We start from the raw sequence: 21641 nt of genomic DNA on the forward strand, positions 1-21641 counted from the left end.
TAATTTTGGGGGTGACTCCAAATCCAGACCTCCATTGGTTAATAAATTTGATTTCCATTGATGATTTTTGGGTGATTTTGTTGTCAGCACATTCAACTTTGTACAGAACAAAGTATTCAATGAGAATATTTCATTCATTCAGATCTAGGATGTGTTATTTGAGTGTTCCCTTTAATTTTTTGAGCAGTATATATATATCATATATATATATACCGTATTTTTCAGACTATAAGATGCACTTTTTTCCTTCAAAATTTTGGAGGAAAGTGGGGTGTGTGTCTTATAGTCCGATATACATAAAATACCGTGGCTGTGGGTGGTGGGGGATGTGGGGGAAGTGACAGTGGCGGAGTAGCAGTGCACAGGAGGCAGCAGCCGCCTGCTGCAGCCTACACTGTGCCCGCTACTAAAGAAAATTAATATTCACTGCTCCCCACACCCATGGATGTGGTGAATATTCATGGCCTTTCATAGCGGGCACACGGACAGCCAAGCGCTGCAGGAGCCACGCTGCGGCTGCAGCGTGCGCGCTGTTGGGGAGAATGAATGGTTACTGCTCCCCACACACAGAGTCCCAGCGTGGGGAGCAGTGACTATTCCGGTACAGAGCGTGATACAGCACTGGAGGAGAGAGGAGGTGAGTATGAGTGTTTATTTTTTTTCTGTGCAGCGTAACAGGGATCAGGGGGTGCCAAGCATTCCAGGATGAGGGGGCCATACATACAGGGATGAAGGGGTCCATGCATACCAGGATGCACAGGCCATGCATAAAAGGATGAAGGGGACCACACATACAGGGATGAGGCATGAGGGGGACCATACATAAAGGGATGAGGCATGAAGGGGGCCATACATACAGGGATGAAGGGGGCCATACATACAGGCATGAAGGGGGCAATACATACAGGGATGAAGGGGGCTATACATGCCAGGATGAGGGGGGCTATATATACAGGGATGAAGTGGGCCATACATACAGGGATGAAGAGTGCCATACTTACCAGGAAGAGGGATGAAGGTGCCATACATACCAGCATGGATGTGAGGGGGGGGGCATACATAACAGGATGAAGGGTGCCATACATACCAGGAAGAGGGATGAGTGGGCCATATATACCAGGATGGGGGTAACAGAATTAGGGGACATTACCCCTATAACAGTGTCAGCAGCAGACCCCCTCCCCCTTAACAGGCCATCATGACCACATTTTTTGCTTACATATTTTTTTTCTATTTTTCTGCTCTAAAACCTAGGCACATCTTATGGTTCGGTGCGTCTTATTGTCTGAAAAATATGGTATATATATATATATATATATATATATATTTAAAATGGCAAGCACACACATAATATAAAAGTGAAATAAATGTACAGGCATGGGTTGTTGTGACTGCATTGCGATGGCATACAAACAGATGTCACCTCATCTACTTAGTGTTTTGAGGTGAAAGATTTATCTATAGTACATGTCATGACAAGCTCGTCATTGTTCTTGGTTACATGATGGATATATCACTTATGCAACCCAGATTCCAGTGAGGTCACACATTTAAAAACAAAACCCTACAGCTTATAAAAGAGAACATAGCAAGTGGTAGAGGAGCAGCACAAGTTGTCTATAGTGGATGAAAAAGCTTCAGAATCGTGTAGAATTACTAATGGGGTGAAATTAATGGGTGATTCCCATTCATGGATCTGTGGGTGAGAAGGCTTGATTTTTGCATGCAGAGCTGTAATTTTTATTGATGCCATTTTTGGGTACATACAACTTTTAGATATTTTTTTTATTGTATTGTTTTTCCTTTTCCTTTTTTATAGATAAATAATTTTATATTTTGTTAGATTGGACTTTTATGGACACAACGATGCAAAATATGTTTGTTTGTTTTTAATTGCAAGAAGGGTGGTGATTTAAACGCATGGATTTTTTTTAGATTTTTTTAACAAATGTTCTCATTAATTTTTATTTTATCTTTAAGTATAGACTTGAACCTGTGGTCACTTGATCTCTTCTACTGTATACTGCAATACTATATTACTGTTGTACATAGCAAAATTACTGATCTGTGCTTCGTAGGAACACCAATATTGCAGAGATGGGGCCTTTAGTAGTCCCCCCAGCCGCCATGGCAAAACACCAGCTCCCCTCAATCCTGTTGGAATGATTGTGCCACTCATAAATCGGCAGCTGCATTTAAATAGTTAAACAGCAGCAATTGGAACTAGCTTGAGTCGCTGCTGTTAGTGGTAAGTGCTGGCTGTATAACAAGCCTGTTCTGCACATCCACACTCAACCTAAGGCCTCATTCTGACGTCCATGTTGCCATACGTGTTGTACTAGTTTTTTTTGTAATCTTTGGTGTTATTCACATCTGCATTTTTTCACGGACCGTGTGCCTGTGCAAAACACATGTAGACATGTCCATTTTTTTCCGGCAGCATGGATGACAGGGGCTAATACAAGTCTATGAGTCCGTGGAAAACACATACAGCACACGGTTGGCAGCCATGTGCTGTACGTGTTTAACATTGCAAACTATAAGAGAAGCTTTGTCATTTATTTATTTCTTTATCCATCCATGAAAAACACTGATGACACACTGATGTTAAAAACGGACACACTGACAACACACTGATGCAAAAAACTGATGACACTGGTACCATATTTTCTCCTACGTGTTTAAACAAGGATGTGTTAATGAGGCCTCAGATGTAATAGTCCGTGCTTGTTGAGAATTGGCTATTCCTATCTTAAAGCATTATGCCGTATAGATAGGATATCCCATACAAAGGATCACTTATGTTAGTTACTGAAAAAAACATTCCTCAATCAGAACTGCATCCCCTTAATCTGTAAACTCCTGGAAAGTTTGGTCTGCTCTCGTCTAGTCCACTATATTTTAGATAACTCTTCCTGACCCTTTACATTCTTCAGAAACTGCCCTTACTAAAGTTTCTGATGATCTACTAACAATCTTATGGTCAATACTTCCTTCTAATTCTCATGAATCTCTTTCCAGCATTTGACTATGTGGATCACCATTTCCCCACTACTATGCTTTGCTCTACTGGTCTCAAGGATACTGCTCTCTCTTGGTTCTCCTCCTACATCTCTGACTGCTCCTTGTATCATTTGTTGTATCTTCTCCTCCTCCTCCTCTTTCCCTAAAGCTACAGCCCCGCTATCAGTATTTTGGTCAGTATTCGGTCAGTATTTTTTCTCAGGTGAGGAACAATCGGAGAAAATGTATAATAGAAACAAGTCACTAATTCTGCATTTATCACCCACTACTGGTATTGACTCCCACTCCTTAGAAAAAATACTGACCGAATACTGATAGTGGGGCCGTGGCCTTATTGTTGTAGTTCCTCAGGGCTCAACCCTAGGTCCCCTCTTTTCTCTATACACTGCCCATATTGGATAAATCATCAGCAGATTTGGTTTCTAGCACCATCTCTAGTTATCAAGAAACATACATGTAGAAACTGCCCAGAACGTTGTGGGATGCAAGTGACTTTCCATGGCAGCCATAGGACACTTTTTACACTGGCAGGCAGATAACACTTCAATATTACTGTATGATATAATATATCCTTCTGCTCCAATTAAAAATAAACATAAGAAATTAATTTAACAAGTCTTTGTAGTTTACATCTCATTTCCAGTATTTGATTAGAATGTATAAATAAAACTCATTACATGGATTCTCCAGGAATAGAAAAAAGGAAAGAAGGAAAATGTTATTATGAATACATTCCTAATACCTTAAACCCTGTTGTTTTTTTTCATTGTCATAGTCATATGAGGGGTTTGTCTTTTGCGCAGGATAAGTTGCAATTTTGAATGACTCCTTTCATTTTACCATACAGGGTACTAGAAAACGGGGAAAAATTCCAAATGTGATGAAATAGTTTCGTTTTTACAGTATTTAATGAGTGGTAAAAATTACATGGCTAGTTCAGGTCAGTATGAATATAGTGATATAAAACTTTTTATTTTAGTTTTTCGCAGTGGTGCGGCAACTGAAAAAAATGGCAATTCTGGTGTTTTGATTATATTTTTGCTTTACAGTGTTTACCGTGCTTTTTAAATAATTTCATATTTTGATAGACTGGACTTTTACAGATGCGACAATAATTTGTTTTATCTTTTTAAGACTTAATTTATAATAGAGAAGCAGGAATATGATTCAAATGTTTAGGATTTTTATAACTTTTTTTTTTTTACTTAGCCTCATAGCTACTAACACTGTCTCTTTTGAAGCCCAGCATATAAATAGACATCACCAGAATAGGCCACCGGCTGCCATGGCATTCCATCTGTACCCCACGATAGTATCATAGGGGGTGATGTGAGTCCAGAATGGCATGTCCCTGAGATCAACCACCTTAAAGGGGTTGTCCGGTCAAAAGTAATAAGTCTGCAGTCACTCTGTGTATGGTGGACAGCAGTGTGAGCAGTCTCTTTTTACCTCAACACTCCTGATATCTCCAGTGTTAGATCAGACAGGGTGTACCAGCAGTGTAAGCAGCCTCGTCTTACCTCAGCACCCCTGACTACTCCTGTAGTAGATCAGCAGGGTGAACAGCAGTGTGAGCATTCTCTTACCTCATCTCCCTTAGTATCACCAGCAGTATTAAATCAGAATATCCACTGCAAGCACATCTTCCTACATATGAAGGTTTAGAACTGTGCAAATGTATTGTAGAAACTTGCCCCTAAGACATTTGCTGATTAGAGATATTCAAAAAAATATTCATACTTACTTTTTCTTTGTTACATTTTTTTATTTCCTATTCCTGAAGAATCCCTTCGTGCTCATTAATTCATTAAAGACTAGATTAATACAGTTTTTTTCACACATGTTTTCTCACTTCCTAAAGATCATTCTGAATCTCTCGTCTACAAAAAAAAAACCCATTCTTAATATGCCTATATTTCGTTTACTTTAGTCTCAAGACGCACTGATTGGAGCATGGATTATGTGAACTACATGTAATCAAAACTGACAATAGCAACTAATTGAATTTTTTTCAACATTGTGGAAATCTCTGTTTTAATCTCAATTTTCTTGTATTTGCTAAATACCCATACTATACTAGCATCAGTCATCAATAATGAGTTGTAAAAGTTCTATTGTCCTGTTATATTACTGTTGGTTGCTACTATAATTGGTGCTAGATCTGCCCTTATCCATATGTACATCACAGCACAGATCAGAGAGATATGGTATCAGTAAGGTGGGATTTACTTTATGTTAATGTACCACACTAAAGATCCACTGCATTGTCACCCACAAGCAAAAAAAAGGGTATTGGCTCCAGAATCTGTGGTGTAGAAACTCATTTCTGTCATATATTTGCAGGTGGAACTGCCACTAGTCAGCCGCACATTAGCGCCAATTAGGTTACTCTTTATGACGCCACAAACTGCAGAAATTACTTTACATGCCACTTATTGAAGCAGTTTTGTAAAGCAAATCAGAAAAAATGCAGGTGTATGAACGGCAACACAATTTTCCTTTTTAAAATAATGCTTTTTTTTTGGTAATATGAAGTCCTGCTGGAGTATATATTTTACATGTATACCAAACCAAAAACACACAGAAAAAAACACAACAATATGTGCCAATACCTAGTCACAATACAAATGCACTGCAAGATGCAGCAGGCGGAGGCAGGTACAAAATACTGAGGAATGACTCAAACACGAATCATCCATGGGGGGGGGGGGGGTGGCTGCTTAGTATTAGAAATGCATATAGATAAGGCATGTATAATGTGACCGTCACACAGATACATGAAGTTCCCCATGCTGGCTTACACCCTATTGGTCACACCTATGCCATTAGATCAGACAACATTCCCAGAACTATATAAGCACACTACACAAGGACTGACAACCCAATTCTCCCCACCAACACTACAGGGCAACTTGTCTGAGAGTTGCTGTTGCACCACACATGTCGCCATGCAACTCCATCCTAAATTATTGTTAAGCCTTTTTCATCCACATGCTAAGTGCTTCTGTGTCACCCCAGGCCTGGATGCCACAAACTTGTAAGGCTGTGTCTGAGAGCAGGAGGGAGGCTCTCTGGTCATGGACCATTTGCATGCAGCACCTCCTGTCCCAGGCCAGTAGGGGGAGCAGGCTGCCCCTATAAAAACTAAAAACTGGTACTGAGGGCAGGGTTAGAGAGACAAGGACCCACTTCTGAAGCATCCAGAAGGGTTCCCAGAAGAGAGGGACAGGTCAGCCGCAGCTGAGGAGTCCAGGAGGCAAAGGAGGCGCAGAAAGCCAGGGACAGAGGCGACGAGAGCCGGTCCTGGCAGAGAGAGACCACACAACCGGACAATGGGGTCCGAGGCTGTCAGGGTTGCAGGTCCTGCAGCAGAAAACCAACCCGCAAGGGATTTCAGGTCCCTTGGTCAAGAAGCCTCAAGGCTCCGCCACACAGAAGGACCGGTACAGCACGGAGAAGCTACAGGTACCTAAGGCCCGAGTCGCAAGCCATACAGGCGTAGTACACGGCAAGCTCAGGGACGTGGGCTATCATACCACTAAAGGGGGAGATAGTCAGCAAGGGCAGAGAGAGAGAACAATAGGCCTACCCACTCACCCTGACCAGCGGAGCTCGCCCGAATGCCCTCAGACACCCAGGTCCATTCCTACCCTGTACTCCTGGTGGGTCTGTCATAAGATCAGTAAAAGACCCTAGACTGCATTCTTGGACTCTGTGTGGTTACTGCTGCACCTGCACCATCACCCCCAGCATCCTATTACCTGCCCTGAGGCTACACTCCTCCCGTGGGGAGTCGTACTATTCCCTGCTGCATCCCCAACACCAGCCTCAGCGGTCTGCCTTGCAGCGTCGGTCCTCCCTGACCACAATCCACGGGTGGCGTAGTCGGACATTACCTACAGCACATCATAGACTACCACTGGTCTGACTACCCTGAGCCACGGGACCGGGTCGCCACTACTACTCCCAGCATTGCCCTGAAGTCCGGTCTCGAGTGCCCCACGGCCCAGGGGGCGAGTCAGCTTTGGCGTAGTCGGCAGGATTGAGACCAACCCGCGACAAACGGGTATTGCGTGCCTGAAAAAGACTGTACACGTACCTGAAGAAGAGGTTTCCCGCCATACGGAGCCATTTCCCGCCATTTTCAGCCATCTCCCGCCATCTTCCGTCGGTTCCCGCCATCGGACGCCGCGCGGAAAGAAGAGGGGCGTGGACGTCCAAACCACGCGAGACCCGAAGCTCCGCCCCACGCACCGACACTGCGCAAGGTCCTGGAAGGGAGAGAGAGCGACGCTGACGTCACCAGGACGCGACGCAAGGTCCTCGTCCGGAGCAGCAACAGCGGAGCCGCGGCCTACAGAAGAGGATCGTCGGAAGGTAGGCCACGTTTAACTAGGGGGGAGGAAGATGACGGACACGGAGGGGCCTTCTACAACCAGCGGGGCTGCAGCAGCGGTGATGCCGTTCTCTATGCCCTACATCCCCGGAGCAGCCTGGCTGCCCCAATACTCAGGGGAATCCCATACTTTAACTGACTTTAGGGAAAGACTGCACAGTTTGTTCAAAGTTTATCCCCTGACGGAAGAACCGAAAGTGAGCATTCTAACGGGGCAGCTCACCGATGCAGCCCAGCGGGAAGTGAAATCATGGTCAGATGAAGAGAAAAAGACAGTAAAGGACATTCTGACCCGGCTGCGGAGTACCTTTGATACGCGTACCCCAGCAGAAATAAAAATGCGGTTCTATGGCTGTAAGCAGCGGGCCCAGGATAGTATCAGCGACTATGCCTTGAACCTAAAAGAAGCTCTGAGAGCTATCAAACAAGCTGACCCTGGTAGCGTGCAGGACTCTGATAAACTGTTGACCGACCAGTTCATAGAAGGTCTGCTGTCCAGCTCCCACAGAACCCAGCTGCGCCTCATGGCCCTACAGAACCCCGATTTGACTTTTGCGCAGTTCAAGGATCGGGCCATCCGAGTGCTCGGAGAACCCGCAGCAGGTGGCGCTGTAGCTTCCCGGCGCCCTGCCATCACTTACCACCAGGGGGCAGCGCCCTACCCTGCAGACCTTGTGGGGGCTGATGCACAGGCCTTAAATCCATCCCAGCCTGCAGACCTGCACCATCAGGTCCAGGAGCTAACAAAGAGTGTGGCTGCATTAACCAGGACCGTACAGTCGTTGCAGGTGGAACCGTCAAGACCAATCGAGCTGGCTTCCAGTCCGGAGTATGTTCCGTGGCGTCGACAGAGGAGGATCCCGCCGTTCAGAGGGAGGCCCGCCGACCGCTACGCTGAGGATGGACAGCCGATTTGCCGCCGTTGCAGTCAGCCAGGACACATAGCAAGGTACTGTACTTTAAGTGGGTCCGACCTGGGGCAGAGGGCCAACCCCCAAGCATAAGGTCATCAGGCCCGTCTAATTGGCGTGATAAGTACGTGGGAGGACGCCCGGTCTTACCCGTAGTGCTGGACGGTATCCCCATGAGTGCACTGCTGGACACCGGGTCTCAAGTGACTACCATCCCCTACGTACTTTTCAAGCGGTACTGGAGTGACGCTGACATAACCCGCTACCCAGACGATGACTTAAGCATCATTGCCAGCAATGGCCAACCCGTGCCGCAGGTGGGGTTCAGAGAGATGACCATCAAGATTGGTAAGGTGGAACTGCCGGCACAGGGAGTGATCATTGTGGACATTGACCGTTGTGAAAGTCACCCTAAAATAACTGTGGGTACTAATGTGATTGAAAACTGTCTTTCAGAAGTAATTGTGATTTTACAGCAGGTGGCGATGAATGCGAGCTACAGCCAACAGAGGGTCCTCCAGAAAGAGATAAGAGCCCTGATGAGACGGCAGCAGGTAGAACTGTCTGGTGGTGAGATCGGTAGCGTAAGAATGAGTGACCCATTCCCCATTTCCATGCCTCCCAAAAGTGAAATGATGATCTGGTGTCGGACTGCGATCGGGTTGAGAGGCAGAGACTACCAAGCCATGGTAGAACCCGTGTACTCAGACAGCAGGCCCACCATTTTGACAGCCCGGGGGGTGGTTGATGTCCGACATGGGAGGGTGCCCGTTCGCATTCTCAACATTGGGGAGAGGGAGGTACACTTACTCAGGTACGCTACGCTTGCCAAATTGTTTGCCGCCCAACACAATGCTATCAGGGCCGTGGAACCGTTGCCTCCATCTCCACAGGCGGAAGGTAATGGCTCCCAGAAACAAAAGGAGGACTGGTGCCAGAAACTCCATGTGGGTGCTGACTCCACTCCCCTGCACCAAAAACAAGGAGTCTACCGGGTGGTTCAAGAGTACGAGAGAATTTTTAGTAAGCACCCGCTGGACTTCGGCAGAGTAAAAGGGATAGAACACCATATCCCCACGGGGAGCCACCCACTAATAAAAGAGAGACACAGGCCTGTACCCCCTGCGCATTATCAGAATGCCAAAGGTATGCTGAGAGAAATGAAAGAAGCTGGGGTCATTAGAGATAGCTGTAGCCCCTGGACAGCTCCCTTAGTTTTGGTAAAAAAAAAAGACGGTACTATGAGAATATGCGTGGACTATAGGCAAATCAATCGTATCACCCATAAAGATGCGTACCCGTTACCTAGGATAGAGGAGTCTTTAGCAGCTCTAAAATCAGCTAATTTCTTCTCTACTTTGGACCTTACTAGCGGGTACTGGCAGGTTCCTGTGGCAGAGGCTGACAAGGAGAAGACCGCCTTCACCACCCCGATGGGACTGAGCGAGTTCAACTGTATGCCCTTCGGCTCTGCAATGCACCAGGGACCTTCCAGAGGCTGATGGAATGCTGTCTAGGGCACCGAAACTTCGAGACGGTCCTCCTTTACCTGGACGACGTGATCGTCTATTCGAAGACTTACGAGGACCATCTAAAGCACCTGGCCGAGGTGTTCGAAGCCCTGGCAGGCTACGGCCTGAAAGTGAAGCCTTCAAAGTGCCACCTGTTAAAACCGAAGGTCCAATACCTAGGACACGTGGTGAGTGCAGAGGGAGTAGCCCCCGACCCCGACAAAGTTACAGCCATCAAGAGCTGGCCAAGCCCCTCTAACATCAAGGAAGTAAGGCAATTTCTCGGGTTGGTAGGCTACTACCGAAGGTTCATCCCCGGGTTCACTAAGATGGCAGCCCCTATGCAGGACCTCCTGATAGGGCAATCTAAATCCAGAAGTCACAAGCCACCCTTCAAGTGGGACAAGCCGGAAGAGGAGTTCTTCCGCCAGTTGAAGATGGCCCTCACGGGGGATGATATCCTGGCCTACCCCGATTATGCTCAGCCTTTTATCCTCCACACAGATGCCAGTAATGTGGGGCTGGGAGCCTTACTGTCACAGAACCAACAGGGCAGAGAAAGGGTGATCGCGTATGCCAGCCGGAAGCTGAGGCCCACTGAGAGAAACCCGGAGAACTACAGCTCCTTCAAGCTAGAATTCTTGGCAGTGGTGTGGGCCGTCACAGAATGGTTTAAGCATTACTTGGCCTCCGCAAAGTTCACCGTGTACACGGACAACAACTCGTTGACACATCTGGACAATGCAAGACTAGGTGCCCTAGAACAGCGGTGGATGGCCCGGCTATCCAATTACGACTTCACAATCAAATACCGGAGAGGCAGAACCAATGCCAACGCAGACGCCCTATCAAGAATGCCCCACCTACCTGAAGGAGAAGACGACTCGGAAGAGCTGGAGGAAATAGAGCTCCCTGCTTTCCACCGGTATGGGGCCACTCAGCTTTCTCACCGGGTAAGAGACAAGGACTTAACCACCGTCATGTTCAATCCCTTACCCCACCACGGCTGGGCTGAAACGCAAGATAGCGACCCTGCAATACGCCTGGTGAAAGACATGTTAACCCAGGAAGATGCTAGCCCTGGCCCGGACGCTCCAGAGGAAGCCAAGCAGATATGGAAGGAGAAAAGCAGGCTATTCCTCTACGAGGGTAAGCTGTGCAGAAGGCTTGTCAACCACCGGACGCACGAGCTGACCTGGCAGGTAGTGGTCCCAAGACGAGATGCAGCAATGATCCTGGAGGCCTACCATGACAGAGCTGGACACTTTGGGTGGAAGAAACTGGAGTTCCTACTGAGAGAGCGGTTCTACTGGGTCGGCATGAGAAGGGCCATTGAGAAGTGGAGCAGGGACTGCGGCCAATGTCACCACAGAAGGAAGGATCGCGCCAGCCAGCAGACACCCTTGAGGCCCATCGTCACCAGGCAGCCTCTTGAGCTGGTAGCACTGGACCATGTGAAATTGGCTCCAAGCCGGTCGGGCTACGTCTACGCCCTGACAATTGTGGACCATTACTCCCGGGTCCTGGTAGTGGTTCCTGTTAAAGACCTGACAGCCCAAACAGCGGCCAGAGCCTTCCAGCAACACTTCTGCCGTCCACATGGGTATCCGGAACAGGTCTTGACAGATCAAGGTCCAGCGTTTGAGGCTGAAGTATTCCAGGAGTTCTGCAACCTCTACGGCTGTAGGAAGATTCGGACAACGCCTTACCACCCGCAAACCAACGGGCTGTGTGAGAAAATGAACAATATCATCATTGGTCTCCTCAAGACGTTACCCCTGGAAGAACGCAGCCTGTGGCCGGAGAAGCTGCCAGACCTGATTGACTTGTACAACCATGTCTCGGTGAATGCTACAAATTGCACCCCGGCTTACCTGATGCGAGCAATACCAGGTAAGCTGCCGATCGACCTGGAAATGGGAGTCCTGACACCTGAGGACACCTCCCCAGACGCGGACTGGGATACGGAACGGCGGCTACAGTACAAGAAGGTACAGGAGAGTGTGGAGAGGAGTCTAGCTCAAGCGAGGGAAAAGCAAGAGAGGCTCTTCAACCAACATGCCCCTGCTGGTCCCCTGGAACCTGGTGAGCAGGTCCTGAAGCGAAAGAGAAGGTTACACAAGCTGGATGACCAGTGGGAGAGAGACCCGTACACAGTACTGCAGTCTGACCACGACAACCCGAAGGTATGTGTGATTACCAAGGATGGAGGAGAAACCACTAGCACCGTCTCCAGAGACCACCTAAAACGGTGCCCCGAACAGCTACAGAGTCCAAGTGAAGATCAAGATGACCTTGAACCCGCAGAGGACAAGGAGGAGATGATCAGCACAGTTCTCGGAGAGTTCCCCCGGACCTGGACTCAGATAAATGGCGCAATAGTGGTACCTGTCCTACAGTTCCTTCAGCCTACCCAGCAGGAGCCTACAGGAGGACAGGAAGAACAAGAAGAGCAAGTGGCCCCAGAGGCGGAAGAACCCACGCCAGCAGCCTAGGAGAGTCAACCCTCTGCTGACAGTGAGCCTGCCATGCCTGCGGTGAGCCAAAGGACCCACAGACAGCTGCCTGCCCTGCCTGTACAAACTGCTAGTAGCTGTACCCTCAATGATGGTGGGGAAAGCCAGGTTGGTCCACCACCAGACAGTGGGTTAAGGAGGTCAACCAGGAGCACTAGGGGTCAAATGCCAGCTCGCTGGAAGATCTAAATGTATAATGTATATATTTAATGTGTTATGTTTGTACCCTGGTTATTAATATTGTTTTCCAGTTTTTCATAGTGACAAATGGACTAAAAGGTTATGAACTTTTAGTAATCGGGAATTCCTTGTAAATATGTTCGGAGCCTAACCAAAGGAAAGAATAAAGACTGTCAAGGACTCGGGGCAAGGACAGACCCCCACCTGGTTAAGGCTCCCGTTGTGTTGGTGAAATGGACACCCGGTCACGGATCATACTGTGACCCTCTTCTTGTGTTGGTGATATGGACACCCGGTCACAGGCCATACTGTGACCTAAAGAACTTAATATGTGGTGTTGTTTGTTGTTTTCTTCTCTGTTATGTTTATGTTATAATTTCTACCCTGTATCGTGTTTCTTGTTTAGTCCCGGAGTACTAAGCTTTCCTAGGGGGGAATGTGTCACCCCAGGCCTGGATGCCACAAACTTGTAAGGCTGTGTCTGAGAGCAGGAGGGAGGTTCTCTGGTCATGGACCATTTGCATGCAGCACCTCCTGTCCCAGGCCAGTAGGGGGAGCAGGCTGCCCCTATAAAAACTGGTACTGAGGGCAGGGTTAGAGAGACCAGGACACACTTCTGAAGCATCCAGAAGGGTTCCCAGAAGAGAGGGACAGGTCAGCCGCAGCTGAGGAGTCCAGGAGGCAAAGGAGGCGCAGAAAGCCAGGGACAGAAGCGACGAGAGCCGGTCCTGGCAGAGAGAGACCACACAACCGGACACTGGGGTCCGAGGCTGTCAGGGTTGCAGGTCCTGCAGCAGAAAACCAACCCGCAAGGGATTTCAGGTCCCTTGGCCAAGAAGCCTGGAGGCTCCACTACACAGAAGGACCGGTACAGCACGGAGAAGCTACAGGTACCTAAGGCTCGAGTCGCAAGCCATACAGGCATAGTACACGGCAAGCTCAGGGACGTGGGCTATCATACCACTAAAGGGGGAGATAGTCAGCAAGGGCAGAGAGAGAACGGTAGGCCTACCCACTCACCCTGACCAGCGGAGCTCGCCCGAATGCCCTCAGACACCCAGGTCCATTCCTACCCTGTACTCCTGGTGGGTCTGTGATAAGATCAGTAAAAGACCCTGGACTGCATTCTTGGACTCTGTGTGGTTACTGCTGCGCCTGCACCATCACCCCCAGCATCCTATTACCTGCCCTGAGGCTACATTCCTCCCGTGGGGAGTCGTACTATTCCCTGCTGCATCCTCAACACCAGCCTCAGCGGTCTGCCTTGCAGCGGCGGTCCTCCCTGACCGCAATCTACGGGTGGCGTAGTCGGACATTACCTACAGCACATCATAGACTACCACTGGTCTGACCACCCTGAGCCACGGGACCGGGTCGCCACTACTACTCCCAGCATTGCCCTGAAGTCCGGTCTCGAGTGCCCCACGGCCGAGGGGGCGAGTCACTTCTTCTTGGTATGTAGCCTGCTTCACTTCCATCACTAATCACGCTGCTTCACTATTGCTTTAGGACCCATTCAGACATCAGTATTTTCCACATATGTGTCAAACTCTGTTGTCAGGTGTCCCGGGACCAGGGGCTCCTTCCCTGTCCCTAACGCTAGGGGTGCCCTAGCTGGCCCTGTTCTGCGGATTACTTCTGAAGGTGAAGACGCCGGGGCCACGTATCTCAGGAATCTGCCCTCTCCCCACGCAGGGAAGAGGGGAGTAGTAGTGTATTGCAATACACCAACCAGACTAACAAGGTAATACAAACAGATAAAAGAAAATGCCAATCATACAAATATGTTCTCACAAACAACAGAGGAAGTGGAGGATAGGGAAATCCAAAGTAGGAGAAGGGGATTAACACACAACTAAAACCACACAACAGTCTTAGCTAAATCCACCAAACGCCTTCTTAAACAACTCTCCACCAAACTCCTGAAACCATGCTGCATGAAGCTAGCTATGGCAATGACTACTTGCCAGAGCCCAGAATATATAGGAGAGGAGAGTGGCTAACAGTGAGCAGCTGAGAGCCAAAGCAGAGAAGCTTCCAAGAGTTCTCAGTTAAGCAGATTAACCCCTGCACTGCTAAAAGAAACCTGCACCGTTTTATATGAAGGTGAAATGCTCCTAATCAGTGCAGGAGTAGGAGGAATCAGACGCTTCTGGCTCCTCTCTGTCGGGGTAAACCCATGACAATGTGAGAAAATAGACTGATTATTCTTATCAGACTTTAATCAGAGTTTGCCAGAGTGTGGTCTGAGTGTCATCAGTTTTTCTCGACCTTCTCCATTCTGACAGCCCGTGAAAATCTAACTACACTCGCATGGCATCCAAGTGCGTCTTATTTTTTTTCACAAGTCCATAGACTTGCATTGCTTATTTTAATAAGACGCTTGAATCAAAATAGGAGATGTCATTGATATTTTCCACTGACTACTCGGTCCGAGGAAAAATCAGACACGTGAACAGCCCCATAGATCATCGTACTAGTATCACAGGTACTAGTGCTATTTGTTAAAAACACGGATTGCACTAGTATGAGAAAAACTGACGTCTGAATGAGCCTTAATAGATTAACTATTACTGCAGAGAGTCATTATTTCTCCCAACACATCCTCAGTGAGACATGGCTCTCTGAACCAGGTGTATGTATTCTGGAAGGAATCAGGTGTGTTGCATTCAGTGAGCTGAATTCAGGTGGGCTTATTGAGAAGTATGTCTGTCTCGTAAGGCTACATTCCCTACATTCCCATGCTTTTGTTGAGTTTCGGATATTGCAGATTTTCTGCTCCATTTCTGCACCCATTAAGTAAAATAGGATACTTGCACTTTTTCAAAAATACGCAGAGTAAAAAACTAACCAAAAATGTAACATGGGAACGTAGCCTAGGCTAGTTATTGTGCAGCCCAACAGTGGAAAAACCATAGCGGCACTAAACTGCTGCAGTTCTGAGCCACAGTATGACCGTTGCATGTGAACACAGCCCTAAAATATGCTTTTCTCACAAGAGACTTACTGTATATTCTGAAAGAAGCAAGATCCCGGGACTGTTCTTATAGTAATCATAATGTTTTCCCAAAAATGTCTCAATGCCCCATATGTCCAAAAGCAGTGAAAAATGGGCTGAATAAAAACTGAACATTTTGGTTATTTGTATACTAACTTTGATCAGATTTGACAAATCTATGAAAAAATATATGCACAATTAATATTGTAGAACCAGATAAATACTTACATACATTAAAATATTAAGTCAATTGTTTTTAACCTTTGCATTATCTTTAGTTTATTTCTCTTTACAGATTCTATTGTGATTGGATTCTGGGTCGGTTTAGCTGTCTTTGTTATTTTTATGTTTTTTGTTTTGACCTTGTTGGCTAAGACAGGAGCTCCACACCAAGAGTAAGTACTTTTTAATGTATTGTAGAAATTATGTCACTTTAATATTCAACATCATATTTTCCCTTAAAAACGAGCTTTTTAGGTATCTGACGCGCCCCTGGGCCTGTGTCGCGCTGCGTTGCGCACGCGGGAGCTTACCCGGAGCTGGATCTGTTGAGGGTTGTAGTCTCGTGGCGGTGACCCGGTCCGTGCCCAGGGAGTCAAACTGAGCGGCGATGTATCAGCGGTAGATGTTGGACGACTACGCCACCCGTTGAGTACAGCTAAGGAGCTGCTGCTGCAGGGCAGACCGCTGAGGCCGGTGGTAGGATTGTGCAGCGTGATAGTATAACCCCCAACGGGAGGGGTATGGCCTCAGGGCAGCCGACGTGGATGATGGGGGTAGCAGGAACCACTCGGAGACGGTACGGTGTAGTTCAGGGTCTTTACTGGTGACAAAGATAGACCCTCCCGGAGTACTGGCTAGCGATTGGGGCCTGGTCAGTCCTTGAGCAGATGGGATCTCCCCTGGCCAGGCGGAGTTGTAGGCCTCCCAAACTAACTGTACTCTTCTGGCTACCTTGCTAGAGGCGGGTATAAGTAGCCCACGTCCCTGAGTGTACCGTGTGGTGCTCACCCGTATGGCCAGTGACTCGGGGCCTTCTAGTAGCTTCCGCTCCACGACGGCGGTGCTGGTCCCATGCGTGTGACCGTGCCTTCGGGTTTCTTGGCCAGAGGACCTGGAATCCCCTGCCTGACGGATTCTGCTGCTGGGTAGGAGTTAGTCCCCACAGCCTCGGACTCCGGGTCCGGTAAGAAATCTTCTCAGTCAGGGCGAGCTCTGCAGCTGCCAGCCCCTGACTCCTTGTAACACTGCTCCCACAGAGCTCCTGATGTTCTGTTCCTATATTTGCTTCTTTTCTCTGTCTCTACTTCTTCTCTACTCACTAACCCTGCCTCAGCCCTAGGTTTATATAGGGGAAGTTCTTCCCCTCCCAGGATTGGGCAGGAGGTGTGGCATGCATAGGATTCCTGACCAAGAGACCTCCCACCTGCTCTCAGACATAACATTCCTGTTACTGTGGAAACCAGATCCCTGGGGTGCCACATATCCATCGGGGGGATTTCCCAACATTTTCCACTATATAAGCATACTAGTGGCATACATATTCCATATCATACATTTTTTTTTAGAATGCATCAACATAAAAATGCACAAATGACTACATAGTTCTATACAGTTATTCTGGTCTCTGCCTTTCGTGGCACTGATGGAAATGACTGCTTCTTGGTCCCAGTCCCTAGAGACACAGTTACAATAACAGTCGAGTATAGCATTTCCATAGGCATTGTACCTGAACTTTCTATCAGAAGATATGATCATATTGTTTCATAATATTTCTTTGATTTAGATGAATTGAAAAAATATTTCAAAGTACTGTAAACCTAAAAATGATAAAAAGAACATGAGCAAATCAATTTTTGTTTCTAGGATTTAGTGATAACCCCAAAACAGAGGCATATGCTCAGCAGGGAAATGTGATAATGACAACGATTTGAGTGGGCCCCTACCCGGTTATTACATGTTACAGAGGTGCACCATAATTATAGTGGGCACCTCAGCAGAGGACATTGATGTTACTGAAATACCATGACCAGGACTAATATTACCACCATGCAGGAGCATATAGGGGTAGATCCCAATTCTGCGTACTATGTGATTACAGTGGAGATTAATTCAAGGAATCACAGCAGACCTCATTTCTGATTGGAGTAAATTACTTTTCACTTTTATTCCATTTGGCAAACGCCAATCTGACCTCATCTAATCATAACTTGGCTGCAGAGTTTGTAACGTAGACACATTTGACATTTCCATCACCTTGCCCACATATTCCTAACCAATTTCTCCATCCTATGGCATGGTACCCTAAACACTACAGTATACTTCAGAAATATTGGTGTCATTACTATAAGAAACCTTTTCCCAACATATGTCCCAAGCCCGCATCTTTCCCGGCAGATGATGGCTGAATTATTCAGCCATCATCTGCTCCTAACAGCTGTGCATAGAGCAGAGCTCTGACTGCGGCTGTTAAACTGCTAAATGCAGCTGTCAACCTCTGACAGCTGCATTCAACATGTGCTGGCAGCAGGCGCATCATTCCATGCATCCATTGATGCACCCGTGACGTGATGGTGGGCCACCAATGAATAGCCATGACAGCTTGGCGTCTGCTGAAGACCTCTGTGCATGTCATGATGATTCTCCTGTGAAAGCCACCGTTTAGCTAGCATTCATAGGAGACCGTGATTTTTGCTATACCTAGCAGTGCTAATAGAAAAGTAAGATGTACCAAGGAGTCGACAGAATATATATACACATAAATATGAGGTTGTACATGTACAAATAACTGTAGATGAGGAATAATAAAGATATGTGCATGTGACAAACGGATTATGACCAAAAGACAAATCGGCAAAACAAATACAAATGATTACCAAAAAAAACAATATACAGTCAGTAAGACAAATGTTGCTAAAAACTATTTTTTATTGATAAAGTATTAAAAACTGGGGGACACACAAACAAAAGAGTCGAACGCAACAATAAAATAAGTAAATAAAAACGACGTGTCAGGAATAAAATGAGGGGAGAAACTATGCTGCACGGTAATAGAAATATGGAATGAAATACAACGATATAATCTGAATTATACAATGTATATTATAAGGGTATAATGTATGGTTGTAGCTGGTAATGCAAGTGGTAATACAGATATACAACGAATACAGGTGATCAGATCGATACAGTTGTGCTCAAAAGTTTACATACCCCGGCAGAATTTTTCCTTTCTTGGCCTTGTTTCAGAGAATATGAATGATAACAAAAAACTTTTTCTCCAGTCATGGTTATTGGTTGGGTGAAGCCATTTATTGTCAAACTACTGTGTTTTCTCTTTTTAAATCTTAATGACAGCCAAAAACATCCAAATGACCCTGATCAAAAGTTCACATACCCTGGTGATTTTGGCCTGATAACATGCCCAGAATTTGACGCAAATGGGTTTGAATAGCTACTAAAGGTAACATCCTCACCTGTGACCTGTTTGCTTGTAATCAGTGTGTGCATAAAAGCTGAGTGAGTTTCTGGGATCCAGACAGACTCTTGCATCTTTCATCCAGCCACTGACGTTTCTGGATTGTGAGTCATGTGGAAAGCCAAAGAATTGTCAATGGATCTACAGGAAAAGGTAGTTGAACTGTATAACACAGGAAAGGGATACAAAAAAATATCCAAGGAATTGATAATGCCAATCAACAGCGTACAAACTGTTATTAGCAAATGGAAAATCAGAGGCTCTGTAAAAACCAAACCACAGTCAGGTAGACCAACAAAAATGTCGGCCACAACTGTGAGGAAAATTGTTTGGGATGCAAAGAAAAACCCACAAATACTATCAGCTGAAATTCAGGATTCTCTGAAAACTAGTGTGGCGCCCTGCTGCACATGGTGCCACAGAACCCAGAAGGGTGCATAGACGGATTTCTCCACATGAGGCCCTCACTACATGCAAACACATCTACTTTCCACCTCATACCAGCAGAGGGAGCCCTGTTAGGGATATATAAAGGGAAGGTGGAGCCAGGCTGCTCAGATAGTTTTTAGATAGGGTTTAGAGTTAGTGCTCAGAGAGACAGGAGCACGCAGGCTGCTGTGTGAGGCAAGCTAGGCCTCCAGCAGTACTGAAGCCTAGTGAGGGCCCCGAGCATGGCTGAAGGCGAGGAGAAAAGAAGAGTGGAACTAAGGGGGCAGAGGAGCATACCAGGCTCACTCCAGTATATATACCGGACACCAGGTCCGACCCTACAGGGACCCTTTACACCCAGTAGGGATAACCGTAATCCCAGGAGGACTACAAGTCCCTGGCAAACCTGAAGCTAGACACGTACAGGACCAGGAACCACGAAGGCCCCAACGTCCAGGGAAAGTGGTTACCAACCGGAGGTCCTGCTTCAGAGCGACAGGTGAAGTAGAAACAGGACACATAAGCTAGGCCCAGTTGCAGGCTGGCCAGGAGCTTACACAGAGGCAGACACGGATCAGGAGGCCTTATACCCGCTCCCTGGGGAGAAGTCCAAAAGTGCGCCCTTCACCTAGAGTACCCTGGACCGTATCTAACAGCTGTACCAGTAAAGGTAACGAAGCAAAACCCCCTGTCTCTGTCCGTTACTCCTGCTGCGCCATCGTTCTCTACCTGCACCACAACACCCAGCGCACCCACCATCTATCTATCTATACTGCCCTGAGGCCCGCTCCACCTGTGGGGAGCTGTACCATCTTAAGCTGCCTTGACACCTGCCTCAGAGGACTGCTGCAGCGCTGGTGACCTTCACCAGACACCACAGGTGGCGTCACGAATTTCTCTGAACTTTTATTAGTAATTGCTACCCCTTTTGTGCACTGACCGCCCTGGGCCAGCCACCGTGATATATACTGCCCCAGACAGTAAGGCCCCCGGGGGCGAGTCACTAGCGGTGTGGCGGTTTCAAGATGCACAATAAGGAGGCAGAAAGAAGAAGAATAGGCTGTATGGTCAAGTCGCCAGAAGAAAGCCATTACTGCGCAAATGCCACAAAGTATCTCACCTACAATACGCCAAACAGCACAGAGACAAGCCTCAAAACTTCTGGAACAAGGTAATTTGGAGTGATGAGACCAAAATTGAACGTTTTGGCCACAACCATAAACGTTACATATGGAGAGAGGTCAACAAGGCCTATGATGAAAGGAACACCATTCCTACAGTAAAGCACGGAGGTGGATCGTTGATGTTTTGGGGATGTGTGAGCTACAAAGGCACAGGAAACTTGGTAAAAGTTGAAGGAAAGATGATTGCATCACGTTATCAGCAAATACTGGAGTCAAATTTGCACTCATCAGCCCGGAATCTGCGCATGGGACGTACTTGGACGTTCCAACATGACAACGATCCAAAACACAAGGCCAAGTCGACCTGTCATTGGCTACAGCAGAACAAAGTGAAGGTTCTGGAGTGGCCATCTCAGTCTCCTGACCTCAATATCATTGAGCCACTCTGGGGAGATCTCAAGCGTGCAGTTCATGCTAGACAGCTCAGGAATTTACAGGAACTGGAGGCTTTTTGCCAAGAAGAATGGGCAGCTTTACCATCTGAGAAATTAAAGAACCTCATCCACAACTACCACAAAAGACTTCAAGCTGTCATTGATGTTAGAAGGGGCAATACACAGTATTAAGAACTGGGGTATGTGAATGATCAGAGTCATTTGGATGTTTTGTTTTTGGTCATTAAGATTTAAAAAGAGAAAACACAGTAGTTTGACAATAAAGGGCTTCAACCAACCAATAACCATGCATGGAGAAAAAGTTTTTTGGTTATCATTCATATTCTCTGAAGCAAGGCCAAGAAAGGAAAAATTCTGCTGGGATATGTAAACTTTTGCGCACAACTGTATAGCAACTCTATTGCTGTAACTGATAATACTAGTGATAGTATAGGTATATAATAAATATACAGTACAGACCAAAAGTTTGGACACACCTTCTCATTTAAAGATTTTTCTGTATTTTCATGACTATGAAAATTGTACATTCACACTGGAGGCATCAAAACTATGAATTAACACGTGGAATTATATACTTGACAAAAAAGTGTGAAACAATTGAAAATATGTCTTATATTCTAGG

At 46.8% G+C, this 21641-nt stretch overlaps 1 protein-coding gene across 1 annotated transcript in view; it reads left to right on the forward strand.

Moving 5' to 3' along the window:
* The window catches only part of MRAP2 (melanocortin 2 receptor accessory protein 2), a 260128-nt gene that overhangs the window by 89282 nt on the left and 149205 nt on the right, over nucleotides 1-21641 (forward strand). The window contains exon 3 of the mRNA XM_073673153.1: nucleotides 15832-15931. Coding sequence (XP_073529254.1) covers nucleotides 15832-15931 — 100 coding nt within the window. The remainder of the gene's footprint in view (nucleotides 1-15831; nucleotides 15932-21641) is intronic.

Source organism: Phyllobates terribilis, unplaced genomic scaffold (genome assembly GCF_046119375.1).
Source record: "Phyllobates terribilis strain yellow unplaced genomic scaffold, ASM4611937v1 Scaffold_3__8_contigs__length_932513732, whole genome shotgun sequence".
Classification (NCBI taxonomy): Eukaryota; Metazoa; Chordata; class Amphibia; order Anura; family Dendrobatidae; genus Phyllobates; species Phyllobates terribilis.